At 33.4% G+C, this 14,707-nt stretch overlaps 1 protein-coding gene across 2 annotated transcripts; it reads right to left on the bottom strand.

Annotated features, from left to right (window-relative positions):
• Positions 1–263: 263 nt before the first annotated feature.
• Positions 264–13,561, bottom strand: LOC146900510 (structural maintenance of chromosomes protein 4-like). 2 transcript variants are annotated; one of them, XM_085738427.1, is made up of 28 exons: positions 13,253–13,561; positions 13,069–13,158; positions 12,855–12,956; positions 11,553–11,729; positions 11,327–11,457; positions 9,497–9,575; positions 9,271–9,428; positions 9,057–9,132; positions 8,813–8,941; positions 8,592–8,736; positions 7,559–7,689; positions 6,581–6,733; positions 6,314–6,503; positions 4,921–5,054; positions 4,378–4,536; positions 3,793–4,101; positions 3,534–3,710; positions 3,293–3,376; positions 3,009–3,218; positions 2,753–2,842; positions 2,564–2,685; positions 2,334–2,489; positions 2,145–2,252; positions 2,002–2,062; positions 1,104–1,238; positions 891–978; positions 729–801; positions 264–632 (listed from the first exon to the last, which is right to left on the bottom strand). In XM_085738427.1, exons 1-28 carry the CDS (start codon positions 13,364–13,366, stop codon positions 512–514), a joined length of 3,702 nt encoding a protein of 1,233 aa, XP_085594553.1. In that variant the 5' UTR covers positions 13,367–13,561; the 3' UTR covers positions 264–511. The 2 variants fall into 2 exon arrangements, with proteins under 2 accessions (XP_085594553.1, XP_085594554.1); XM_085738428.1 differs by lacking the exons at positions 11,327–11,457; positions 11,553–11,729; positions 12,855–12,956; positions 13,069–13,158; positions 13,253–13,561 and adding an exon at positions 9,708–10,295.
• Between the last annotated feature and the right edge of the window lie 1,146 nt (positions 13,562–14,707).

The raw sequence follows: 14,707 nt of genomic DNA, 5'->3' as shown, positions 1-14,707 counted from the left end.
AAAAACTAACAGAATATTAACACAATTAACAGTGTTAATATAGAAGGAAGTTGTTTGTCTAATTGATGAAAACTTAAGGGAGGTTAGTGTATGTTTTAAAACTAGAGGGGTGTCAGCGTCATTTGGTTAAAACTCAAGGGAGGTGAGTGTAATTATCTCTTTTTTTTATCAAGCTAATTAAACGTTTTTAGCAAATTTTAATGCAAAATATTGATGTGTAAATTGTCAACATCTATTTTTAAATATTACAAATATAATACGAATTTAACAAATAAAACTAATTACATATATTTTACATTTATCTCTGATGTATGTTCATGCTACAATTAAAAGTTAGCTTGGATGTCATACAGAATACATAGCACACTAATAAATTAATAAATAACAATAACAATTATATGCCTGATCAAACTGGTACAAGAGACTTGTACCCAAAAAATCTGGCACAAGTACAACCACAAATCTATTTAAGCATTCTACAATTTAACATCTCTAAGTACACCCACAAATCTCATGCACCCTTCTGGCAAACGACAAAACTGCACGGATCAATAGTGATGCTCTTTGTGCAATTATCAGTTTTATAAATACCAACAAGTCGATCAGCCAATTCAAACATATTGTTCCTTAGACTGCAAAAATGAGCATACCAAGCTAAGTATTAGAACTGATTAAACAAATATTTATTAATAACCTGAGAAAACACTTGCTTCAAGAACCAAACTTACCTAATGATTATGAATTGAGCATCCTTAGTCCTGTCTTTCACATAATGCCCGACGATAGATACATTCTTGAAGTCTGCCAGACCATATAGCACATAGTTTAGTGTATTGCAAGACTCGGCAATTACAATAAAATAGTTTAGCAATAAAGTTAATAGCAAGTACCTAAAGCCGCGTCAATTTCATCCATTACATAAAGCGGCGTAGGCTTGTAATGATGAAGAGCAAATACAAGAGCCAATGAGCTAAGAGTCTGGAAAATAAATAACAAAAATACACCACTCAATATTAACAGAGAGAAAGATATTTGTCCATGAATCATATAATGCATGAATTGAGGTGAAAAATCAAACAAAGAGAGGGAGGATGAGAAGATACCTTTTCACCACCCGATAAGTTAGCAATATTTTTCCAGCTTTTCTTTGGTGGTCTAACACTAAATACAACGCCTTCAGAGAAAGGATCTAAAGAATCCACAAGCTCGAGTTCTGCATCACCTCCAAGGGTAATCATCTGCAAACAATAAAAAAAAAAAAAGGTAATACTTGTTGATTATCACAACCCTGTGGAATCCATTAGGAACTATGTTGGTGAGAGTTATGTACAGTATTACAATTAATGCCCGAGAGAACTCTGAGCTTTAGGACATATTTATGAAAAAAATTGGTATATAAAATATCATGCAAGTAGTACTTGACAATGGAACCATGTATCTATCTTCTGATTAAAATTATTCTCGATATATTAAGTTTGTGGACCACTTAAGATCCTAAGTGTGCACTTGTTTCAAGATATGCCTATATATTTCGGGATAAATGAGATTGGGAATGTATCGTTCCCATATTTCATTTAAGGTTTCAAAAAAATTTGCAATTTGAGGGATTATGAGGAACTTTTTTTTGTTCATATTTTCATTCTCATTGTAAAGGGTGAATCTTATGTGACAAGGAGAATCGAAATCATTTTGAAATGTAAACCACCCTTCAGCGTTTCCAGTTAAACGAGAGGGTGGGAAGGGTTTACATTCCCATTAATGAAGAGTGTTGTTTCCTATTCTGCTGCTTCTTTCTATGATTTCCTTATTCCTAATCTAATATCCAGTTCTATTAACTGGATCTGAGAATCTACGCCCTTGTTATTTATGTATCTGTCAGTTTATAAGAGGCAGTGCAAACACAAATTCATTGTTATCAGAAGTCATGCAAACATAATAATCCAAAAATGTTTTGTTTTTGTTGTGTGTGAGAGACAGGAGGGAGGGGATTTCCATACATACCTGGTACATTTCCTTTAACTTTAATGATATGGCATTAAAACCTTCCATAAACTCATCCAATCTGAAATTAAATATTCAGCATAAATTTTCACAAATAGGAAATCATAAAATAGTCAATGATACAAAAGAAATAGCATGCACACCTCCTCTTTCTCAATTCATCATGTTGCTTCTTTATATCATCTCGCTCCTGAGTGACTGCATTAAGTTCTTCAACTCGTTCATTGTACAATGCTACCTTCTTGCGAAACCTGATATCATAAATTAAGAAACACTTCAGTGCAACACCAAAAAGGAAGCCAGTCAGGATAATAAATTGGGAAAAGCCCTACTCTGCAATTGAATCAAGATTTGGATTCATCTCTTTCAGTTGAGCTTCAAGCAATGCTACCGTTTCACAGGCCTTTTTCAGGTCACAAGCAGCATTGAGATGTTCTTCAGTCAATGTAGCATGTAGCTTTTCATTATCCACTAAATCTACCTGAATTCTGCACCCAATTTATCTTATAAGAATTTCAGAATAGTGGTGAATGTATTCCAAAACAGATATTAAATGACATACTGCTCAAGATGCTTGGAAATAGCAGTTTGCAACTCATCTAGTCTTTTCCTGTAACCTTTCCCCTTTATTTCTAATTCTTTGTATGCTTTCTTCATGTCTTTTAATTTAAAATCAGCATCAACCTGCAAAATAAAGATTACAATGAGAAAGCTCCAACTTTAAGAGAAAAAATTATCACACAACAAGTACCTCAGATGCACGCAATTCGTCCACTGCTTTTTTCATCTTATCATGCTCAGATCTTGCTTCCTCTAAGACATCCCGATGTTTCTTAATCATCTACAGAGTAATGTAAACAATACATGATCATACAACCACCACCACCACTGTTTTCTATATACAACTATGAATAGGTATATTTTACTATCCCTTTTAATGAATTTAACCATGTAAATGCACTGCATAGTTTATATAACCAAAAAAGCAAAAGAACAAGGAAAAGAACCTCTTCTGTTTTCTCATAATTCTTTTGAACAGCAAATGCTTTCTGCTCTATTTCTTTGAAGTTTCCTTTTAACTTTTCCCTCTCCTCGGCTAACCGTTCTTTTTCCTTCTTTGACTCCTCTATTCCCTTAGTCAACTTCTTCATCATCTTTTGGCCCGTCTCTATTTGAACCTTATGACGATTGATCTCTGAGCTGGCCTTGTCAATATCCTAGAAAATGGGCACCATTAGTATAGACAAGGTATCAGATTGAATTGAAAGTTCTCAATATACAGGATACTTACAGACTGAATTTTCTGGACCTTCAACTTCTGAGATTTTAATTTTTCACCTCCAGCATTCTCTATTTTCTTCTGAAGCTCCGAAACCTAAAAATGGGGAATCCATTTGGCTAACTTAAGTTAAATAAAGATATAGCCTTTGTTAACTGCAAACACTGCTGGATATCAAAAGATAAAGATGGCATGCAAGACCAGTCAAGCAAAGGAATTCAAAGTTACAAACATAAGGAAGTTCAAAGCCCACCTTTTCCTTCAGTTTTTTAGATCCGTCAGTAAGTCTATTAATCTCTCTTTCTTCTGCAGAAATAATCTTCTTCAGCTCTTTCAACCGATCAAGCTCGTTCTCTTGTGGATTTGATGCAACTTCAAGGGAACCAAGTTGTTTTTCAATATAACTATATTGTGAATTCAAACTGTCAACCTGTAGAAGAAGGGGGAAAACTCAATGCCTTGCACCAACAACTCCATAAATGTGCCTTACTAGACTCAGAAACAAGCATTACCTCCTTCTGGCTTTTAGCCAGCTCCATTTCCCAAGCAGCAATTTTTTTTTCCACTTCCTGGTATTCTTTCACAGCATCCATCATTCTTTGCCGAATTTTATTCAATTTATCGGTCAATCCAGACAATTCCCTCTCAGCACTTGCAACAGCTTCTCCAGACACATTTGTAGCTCGAATCGATGTGCCCATCTTCCCACCTTTGGGCTTACTTCCCCCACCACTCATTGTTCCAGATTTTTCAAAAAGTGCACCATCAAGAGTAACAACTCGCCGAAACTCATTGTTTCCACCATATGCTATGCGTGAAGCCTAAAATTTTTACAGGAGAGAAAAAATGTCGCTATTTAATCCCTTCCTTTTCTGATACAAACAGTTGCAAATTAACTGCCCAAGACCAAAGTAATATATTTTTGTTTTAAAACAACCAATAATTATATTAGGCCATACAATTCAGTATTATTTTTTGTATCTTAAAACAAACTTAATGAGATTTATGATATAAGAAGCAAAATTTCAAAACTAATCTATAGTAAATCTTGAATTTATAATCAGAACAAAGTTTTCTGCCTGGGAGGAACAACTGACCTGGTCAAGATCCTTAGCAACAACTGTGTTTCGAAGTGCTGCAAAGAAAGCAAGTTTCATTCTTTCATCTCGAACCTTTACTAAATCAAAAAGACGGGGAACCCCCTCTGGAGTGCTTACGCTCTTTTTCATCATTGGAAGAAGATCAACTTGCTTCTCCTGAAAAATAAATAAAAAAAATAAAAAAAAAATGCTACTATAAGTATTTTTGTCTGATTTGGTTTTAATTTTTTTTTTTAAGAGAAATTATTATTATTGAAAAACAAAAAAAAATATATAGATAATCACTGGGAAATCGTATTCAATTCAATCAAATCAACAATACTATTTAATATAACATTTAAGTGAAGCTAAAACTTGGAAATCAATGTGAAAAAAAACATGAATTTGCAAATAGCTAAGGAATTAATTCAGCCATGCTTTACAAATCAAACTGGAGTAGTCCAGAAATTAAAGTGAGCAAATTGATTTACACCATTTAAAATCTTAAACAGCTATTCAGCAACAGAAACATATTAGATAATATAACAATAAAATAAATACCAATATCATGAACGTAGCAACGCCAAGATTCTCTTTACGAAGCAACTCAACACAGGCTTGTGCTGCATTTGTTGTTTCCACGACAATATAGTCAAGCCCAGAACATGCTGTTGATATTGCAACATCAAACTTTGCTGCAATTATCAAACTTCAGATGTCAATATTGTGGTATACTCTGATGACATACAATGCCAACAAAATCACTGTTCACAAGCAACCAGATCGATTGGAAAATAAATTCAATACTTCGTATTTATAATTTAACATGATATCATTCAACAAGTAAAACTAAGCCAAAAATATTTCAGACGTCAATATTGTGGTATGCTCTGATGACATACAATGCCAACAAAATCACTGGTCACAAGCAACCAGATCGATTGGAAAATAAATTTAATACTTCGTATTTATAATTTAACATGATATCATTCAACAAGTAAAACTAAGCCAAAAATATTTGGAAAGTGTAAACTAGTAACTAATAGGGAAAAGGAGGGATGCGCTGTCAGTGTAAACTACTTGTGCATTCATATCCAACAAGAATCGAGTATTTGGTTATTATTTTTAAAAAGTGGTTATAATTTAGACTTACATGGCAATATGATGAGTTCTTATTGGATGACGGTGTAAAACTATTTTACACTGTCAGCGCATCTCATTTAAATTATAACTAATAATAATCAATTCATAAGAAACTACAGATCCTATTACCCATGAATTTCAAATGTCTACTACATAAAAACTTTGCTTATGCTGCTAAAAATAAAACATGATATATAGATGATATGTATGATATATTTGCTTTTGAGAGGTTGGATATTAGAATGTGTTCTAAATTATGTCTGAAGAAGGAAAAGTGATTATTCCTCATGAGTTAACTTAAACCTTCAAACTACAATCAATATCATCATATAAGGGCAACTCAAAAGTTAACTACCTATTAACTAGTTTTTGATCGGACGTTTTCTTAGACATTTTTACCCTTAACAACTCAATATTTTTCAAATTTAAATTTAAGTTGCACCATAACATAGGAAACTAAAACTAATTACCTATTCTCTTGTAATTCTATAACAAACTTTCCAATAACAACATATTTTTTTCAAGAAAATTAAAATTTAAAAACATAAGTTGAATATTCAAAGTAAAATTTAACAAGTTTATTATAAAACAATAGAAATAAATGAATTTAAATTAAAGAAGATATTATACAATAAAAAATGCAGATAGACGCGCATGTTAGTGCCCTTCTTTCTGCTGGTAATAATAGAAACAATCAGGACCATCACGTATTAGGGTGCTTTTGCAGCTTTTATAGCATGAAAGGGATCTAATTTGGAAAACTTGAAAAGAACATTGTGAGGCCAGAAAGATTGCAATTAAAAAACCTTACCATCAATGGCACCTAGGTCACCCATCCGTCCATATATTCCTTCTATTTGTCCGGTTTCCTTAGCTTTCATGACTGCTTTTAGAACTGATCCCTGGCTCTTCTCTGAATCCAAAACAGACTTCATTTCAGCAACTTTCTGTCTAGCACCTTGTTCAAGAGGAATCAGGGCATCTTGTTCTTTGATACATTCCTTAAGAAAAAGAACATTATCACCAAAAGCCTGGGAAAAAAATGTTACAGTGGAATCAAGAAGGTAAATTTGCTCACTTCTTCCACTCTGTGAGCTTCTGACGCTTCACACTTGCTCTTTTCTATATTACTCTTAATTTGAGAAATGCTTGCAGTTTTTGATTTAATTGTTTCTGTTATAATTTTCATCTGATTTTGAGCACCTTCAAAGGCTTCACGAGCACCTTCATGCTGAAAAGAAAAACATCAAGAATCACCTTCAACCTCATATATGGATTCTGGTTTATATATGCATGACATTGATAATACATAATAAATAAATTAGTTCTGTAGATCCCAAGCATGCATGTCAGAAATTGATTGCCTTTGCTGTTTTAGTGACAGTAAAACTTGGGTTTGTGCTACTATTTTTGTATATACTATATATCACATTTCATAAGTTCAGATAGCTATGCATACATCCATAAAATGCATAGCAAGATTATAAACGATATTTGGACACAATTGGGTGAATCTCAATCCACCAATGAAAGCTAAATTCTAATCCAACACAAGAAAGGATTAATGCTTCAATAACACAAAGCCACGGACAGTAGTCCCTCAACAGCATCAAAATTATTACAACCACTCAACTAAGAAAACAAGAAGATTTCACCTGCTATGAAACACAATTAAAATATTTATCACATGTCTTGTTAAATGCAATGTTGAAGACATAATACAAAACTGTACAAACAAAAAGGTGTTAATCGTAAGAGTTGAATTATAAAAGTGACAATACTTTTTGTTTGAGTACCTAGAGAAGAGGAACATAAACATGCAATATCAAAGAGATACTGCAAAACTGTACAAAAACATAAGTGTGGACCAAAAGAGTTGAATTATTAAAGTGACATTGACAACACTTTCGTTTGTTTGCCTGGACAAAGAGAAAGATACTAGTCCTTCTGCAATTACGATGCGTTATTTGAATATATCCAGAAATTTTCAAGACAAGACTAATCATTGTCTTCCAAGCTGAGACCAAGTATTTAAAATAAGAGAAATCATTATCACCTTCTCATTTAGAAGCTTGGCCTCGCTAGATGCAACCTCAAGCTTTCCCTTGTGCTCGATCAAATCTTTTTCCCAAGGTTCAAGCTCCGAACGAAATTTAGCAAGCTCAGAGCGGAATTTCTCAGTTTCAACTGTTTACCAATAATAAAAAATTATTTGAATTTGACAAACAAAGAAAAACTACAATGAATCTCCACTACTGCTCGTAGAATATATTGGCTCCATTTGTGCATATGGAATCAATTTAATATAATTTGGACAGGCTGATGAAGTAGAAAAACAGATTTTGAGGGATAAGTTAGCAGCTTAGTTCAAAATGAAGGACCGCAGGAGGTTGAAGTACTTCCACGGCATAAGAAGACAATCAGTAGATTAGGCACAGTTTTTATTTTCTAATTTTATGCTGTGGTAACTTTTTAATTACGATATGCAGCAGAGAAGTAGTGTGAGAAATCAATTGATTTTTATACTTCGCCTTCTCTTTTCAAGTGCAATGCTCTCTCTCTCTCTCTCTCTCTCTCTCTCTCTTAAAACATTTAAAAATTAGCATGAAATACCAAAAACGAGGTTCAGTTTTCCCATCAAGCAACCTACTATTTTTTAAGAAGAGACTAAACCAATATGCATTGGCTCATACCTTGGTAGTTTAATAACTGATTGACAATTGGTTCAATAAAAAGAAGAAAAAAATTCATATAGTTGATTGAGCCTTGCTGAGGGTCTGGCACCAGTTCACAACTATATTGAACCAATCAAACATATTAAAATCATTATTCTCTATCAATTTATATTTGGATAAGCTAAAATCCAGGACAATCGGCTATGTATCAGAATTGAGAACCTAACCAAGCCAAGCATTATAAGTTTAACAATCAATATGGTAAACGACAAATGTTGCAAGGGAGCATCTTTAAGAACTGAAAAGTTTTAATGAGGTTATGACTAAAAGCATCATATGAAAGGCATTCAGTAAATCAAATTTAATTAAAGGCAACTTCAAGCATATCAGTACTTAAAAAAGACAAGGGTCTACCTTTAGAACTCTCTGTGATTTCTTCCAAGACCTTCTCCTCATCGGTCAACAACTTTTGCAGTTTAGGGATATTATCCTCAAGTTTTGGTATCATATCATTTGAGTTTTCACCCTCTTTCACAAGAGCTTCGATTTTTGATGAATCCTGAAATACGAATGAATGGATAAGGCACATCTCTCATGCATATATTCAAGTGCAAAAAATCATGTATTCCCATTACCTTTTCGGCTTTATCCTCCAGCTTCTTGATCTTCTGATTCATGTGCTTATAATCTTCTCGAAACTTGACATCCTGCCTCTCAAACTCCTTGAATTCTTCCTTACACTTCCTCATATCATTATCTAGCTCCTGTTACATGAAAAAACTTGGTTACTACCTGATGAGCTTATCACCAAGCATATAATGCCATGCCATGTCATCATGCAAACTGATAAGTTCAAGTCAAGTTCCATGTCGTGCAAACCTCTTGTATTTGAATATACTTGTTGTGCTTAGTTTCAAGCTCTTTCAGAATCTGTTTATTTTCTTGGATCTTATCCCTGGAATAAGATATCACAAAGTTCTTCATGAGTCAAGCATAAGAAAGGCGAATAGTTAGGAAAGTGATATATATATATATATATATATATATATATATATATATTTATAAAGAAACTATAGGTGAAATTCAAAATTACCTTTCTGCCTTAAGATTTTCTTCCAGGCTAGCAACACCCACTTGTAACTCATCCATTTTTCCACCTGTATCATCAACAGCTAGCGTTGTAGCCTTCTCTTGCCATTTCAACAAAGATAACTCTTTGAGCATGTATGCTTCTGCTTCATTCTTCACATCCTGTTTCAAAAAAACTGTTAGGGGTTGTTCAAATATCATGTGATCCATATAACCACAATTTTACATGCCTCCAAGCTGTCTCTTTCTTTCTCAGATAGCTTGACCATTTGCACCACACCGGATCTTCTCTCATTTAGAGATTCTAACCTAAAACATCAACAATACTTCAGATATTAGAAATTATATACTATAACTGAAATCCAAGTGATTATTTAAGCAGTGTGTCGCCAATAAAGTATGAAAAATGGGTCCTTATTATAGAGTATATATAGTTTATACTTTCTTTTGTAATTAGTAGCTTAGGCAGTTAAGTGATGATAGCTGTATAACAGCTGCCGCAGCTTGCTAGAGAGATGTGGATGGGTTGGGCCTAAATCAAGTCCAGAAAACCAACTTTTAAGATGAGGGATGTTCATCACTTATAACCACTTTTCATGCCATATCACTATACAATGTAGAGGTAGGGGTAGACCTAGAAAAACTATACAAGAAACTGTTAGGAAGGATCTAGAGATAAATGAGTTGGAAAAAGACATGGTTTTTGATAGAACACTATGGCGTCGTTTGATTCATGTAGCCGACCCCACTTAGTAAGATAAGGCTTGGTGGTTGTTGTTGATCAGTATCCAATGTATGACTCTCAGCCGTTATAACAGAATATCTGAGTGACTGGGAATAGGGGCTGTTGTCTATTAAGTGGTTGTAACATAACGTGAGTGGAGAACAAGAAAGGAGTTTGTCAATCTAATATGACTGAATTGGTCTTATGTAAAGGAGAGGAATAAAGTGATTCAGGTGCTAGGGAACTGGGAGGCTGCAGCCCCTTGAGTTGCTGCTTATCCAGTCTTTACTACTTTTTCTGTATATCCTTATCTTGTATAGTTATCTTCTTATATGTAATGGTATCTTTAGGGTGCGTTTGATGGTCAGGATAGGGAGACAGGATATGATACATTAATCATATTCTGCTTAAATCTCATGTTTGATGCACCAACGGGATAGGATAAAATAAACCATTTTCCTATCCTATCCTGACTTTCCTTTGTAATTTCTATCCTGAGTATAGGCTGGGTTAGAAATTATCCTAATGGGATTAGAAAATCATTCCTTATTTATTATCCTGATATTTTGCCATTTTTAAAATATTGTCATTTTTAAAATAATGATAGCATGTTTTTTCTATTATGATTAATAACATTCCATTTTTATAATATTTAATTAATTATGAGAGAAATTTGTTCATTTAATTATGATGATAGCATGTTTGTTATCATGTGCGCATCAAACACATGATATGATTAATGTTTATCATGTCCTTATCATATCCTATCTCTATCCAGCTTTATATCATATCCTGCCTCTATCCTATCCTGACCATCAAACGGGCCCTTAGTGTGAACCACACAAAATTTAGGTTCCTATCAATCGGTTTTCATAGTTTCCTAACTGATCATAAGATGTTTTAAATCGAAAAAGTGAACTGAACCACTGTTTGTTTGGGTAAACATGTCATAAGCAGTTTAGTAAACAGCTTATAACATGAAAGCTTATAGGTAGGTCATGACAGCTTTATCAAATTAGAGCTCATGTCAAAAGAGCTTATGACATATATTAACTTTCATAAGCTTATATGAGAAGCTTATTAAAATGACCCAAGAACTTATGGGTAGGCCTTAAGCTATGTTTATAAGTCTATCCTAATACTTGCTTGGGTATTTATGTCACACATAACCCCAAATAAACTCCAAAAAAAAACTCTTATGTGTGCCCCATATATTTAATTGTAATTAGCAAATCAAACCAAATTAGGCAGCAACAACAACAAATAGTATCTATGTTTTTTTAATGTTCATTCAGAAGTTTGCATTCCAGAATTGAAATGGAGAAAGAGTGCTCACTGTTTATATGACTCATCAATTTTTTCTACATATTTGTTGGTCCCAATGATATCTTCCAAATATTCTAGAAAGCCTTCATCATGAGGTCCTTGAGATTTTGGTTTCATAAGTGAAATCTGCTCAACTTCGCCCTGATAAGAAACAGTTCAAGCATCAAAAGAGATATATAGGACCAACAACCTGCAAAAAAATATAAATTAAAAGCATCTTATATGAAATAACCAACCTGAAGGATCAGAAACCTATTATTGTCAAGGTCAACACCTTTCCCCTTCAATTTCTTGGTAACTTCAGTGAAGTTACTTGAACGGTTATTAATGTAATACTTAGAGGAGTTGTCCCGAAAAGCAACCCTTGTAATCACAAAGTCAGTTTCAGGAACAGTCTCATATGTTCCATCTTCCTGCAGCCATACAAAATTCAAGTCTAATTTTTAAATATGAAAGATCAAAGATGAAAAACACAAAAGGGTCTAAAACTGTAAGTCTGAAAACTCTTTTTACCACTGGCAGTGTGGTATAAAGGTCTCCTTAAAAACAAGCTCGTGCCAGAACAAATTGAAGGAAAAATTTTAAATATCGAAGATGAAAAACACTAAAGGGTCATCAAACTGTAAATCTGAAAACTCTTCTTACCACTGGCAGTGTGATATAAAGGTCTACTTAAAAACAAGCTCATGACAGAACAAACGAAAGGAAAATAAGCAAACAAAAAATAATTAAAAAGCAAAGAGTAAGGGGCCGGTGTGTAAACTAAGGGCGCTTATCATTTTCCCCCTTGATTTTCCATTGATAAGTTTTACTACTAAACGTCTGCTGGAAATTCCACCTTAATTGCGACACACCTCTAGCCACCGTAATTTCGGAACAGGCTGCTTTCATTGCAGCCTCCATGACCTTCATTGTACTGGCTTACTTTCATTGCAGCCTCCATGACCTTCATTGTACTGGCTTACATAGCGTTAGGGGGTGGGTTTAAACTCACATCGCCTAGAGATATGGCTTAAGTAGTGCTTATAAAGTTTGGACAGTCCTCATTCCTCATGGGGTTGAGTTATACCCAAAAGCCCAAATTCTTTTCAGCTTTGTTCCTTCTTTAGTTTTACATTCTGGTTATACTTCCTTTCTTATTTACCCTTTCGTAAATTATAAAAATCATGAAATAAAGTGACGAGAAACGATGCCATTTTTAGAATTATTAGTGAAAATATATTTATTTTTTTGTTATGCTATTGGCCTAGTGGTCAACACATACTCACATAAACATACACAGGAGAGGGGAAATGTGGAGACACTGGATCGAACCCAGGCACACACATCAAATATCCTCACAGTCAAACCACTAGACTGTAACAATGGGGACAATAGTAATAATATATCAAATGAAATTGAGAAAAAAATAAAAAAAAAATTCTACAATATTTTCATTCTTCACAAAAGCAATAAAAACACATTGGACATCAAATTTGAAGACTTTATTGCTTGCCCAATTTAAAAAGTAACAAAACAAGGTAAATAAGAAAAGGTACCAAATCAACAATCTCCTGAAAATGAACAGAAACCCCAGCACTATCCAAATTCTGATGATTGCTAGAATTATGTATAAGCTCCGAAACTTTATTCAATCGCATCTGCAAGCACAAGTTCACAATCAAACAATTAAACAACAAATTCACAAAAAAAAAAAAAAAAAAAAAACTTTCCAAGCACAAATTACTTTCTAGAACATTCTAAAAAACGCACCTGCTTGGCTCGTTTCCCAAACACAAACAACATAGCATCAATAACATTACTCTTCCCACTTCCATTCGGTCCAACCACAGCCGAAAAACTCTGAAACCAAAATTTCACCAAATTTCAACTTCACAAGTAAAATTGAACCGATTAAACCAAATAAATTCAAAAAATGGAAGAATCTAAATCTAACCTTGTGAAAGGGACCAACGCGTTGTTCGCCAGCGTAAGATTTGAAATTCCGCATGACCATTTCTTGGATGAAGAGCCTAGGCCGTGAGCGAGCTGATTCGGGTTGCGATTCCATTGAATTGGAACGAATTAGGGTTTGTTTGGGAATTTAGGGCACAGATCGAGAAGAAGGTGAAGAAGAAGAGTGTCTTTTTGTTTTTCGATTTTCTCTACGGTTATATTAAGTTGCAATAATTCGAAGTGGAAGTTGACGTAGAAAAGCACGTTTGGCGGTAAGTGAAATTTTGGAGAGGGGTTTCAAATTTTGAAATGGGGGAATTGGGGAAATGTGCTCAACTAAATAAATACATTGTTTGGTTGAAGAGAAAGAAGAATGTCAGAAATATATGATAGAGGATGAGTTTTTGATGTTTGGTAATAGCTAAACAGCAGAAAGAAAAGAAAGTATTGATCCACCCAAAAAAACAATCCCCTCTTTTAGGGGTGTTCAAATCCAAACCGATTTAAAAAAACCGAAAACCGCAAAAAATCGAATAATATTAGATCATGTGTTGTATGACATTTTATGAAAACCGTTCGGAATGGATCGGATTTTGAATTGATTTTTCAAAACCGAACCAAATCGAATACATATATTTTAATAGGCTAATGTTAACTTGTGCCCTCAAGGCACAAGTTAAGAAGTAAAAATAGAAATATTTTGTTATAATTAATGTATTTGAATTTAACTTTTTGACTTTTAACTAATTGAATGCACAAAATTTAAGAAACAATTTCTACTTTTGAGTTGCTTAACATGTGCACTAAGGGCACAAGTTAACATGACCCATTTTAATATACATTTCCATTTTTATAAGTATAATACATTATTAAGATTTTTTTTTCTTTTAAATTCTTTTAATACTACGTATGAGTTTAATCAGGGATGGCCTTGAGGGTGGACGGGAGGGGCAGCAACCTAGGGCACCATTACTTTAGGGGTACCAGAATTATTATTTTTACTTAGTAGTTAGTTATATATATATATATATATATATATATATATGGGGGCTGTTAACTTGCACCCACCTAAAAACACTAAGGTGCAAGTTAACAAGTTGCACCTACTAGTTATTTACCAAAACACCCATGTTTTTCTATTATAAACAAATATTATTTATGTTATTTACACAAATGTCTTTTTAATTAAAATAAAGTTTAATAGAGACAAAAGGGTGTTTTAGTAAAGTACAAGTAGGTGCAGCTTGTTAACTTGCACCTTAATGTTTTTAGGTGGGTGCAAGTTAACAGCCCCCTATATATATATATATATATATATATATATATATATATATATATATATATATATATATATATATATATATATATTTAATTCGGTTTGATTAATTATATTTAGAATATATTTTTAAAAATTTGATTATAAATGAATTTTTTGCAACAAAAAATGTAAGAAAAA

This window comes from Medicago sativa, chromosome 8 (assembly GCF_051527215.1).
Source record: "Medicago sativa cultivar Bolivia chromosome 8, Bolivia_mono, whole genome shotgun sequence".
NCBI classification, from domain to species: Eukaryota; Viridiplantae; Streptophyta; class Magnoliopsida; order Fabales; family Fabaceae; genus Medicago; species Medicago sativa.
Note: the sequence above shows the minus strand (reverse complement) of the source record. Positions and strands in the feature narration are given on the sequence as shown.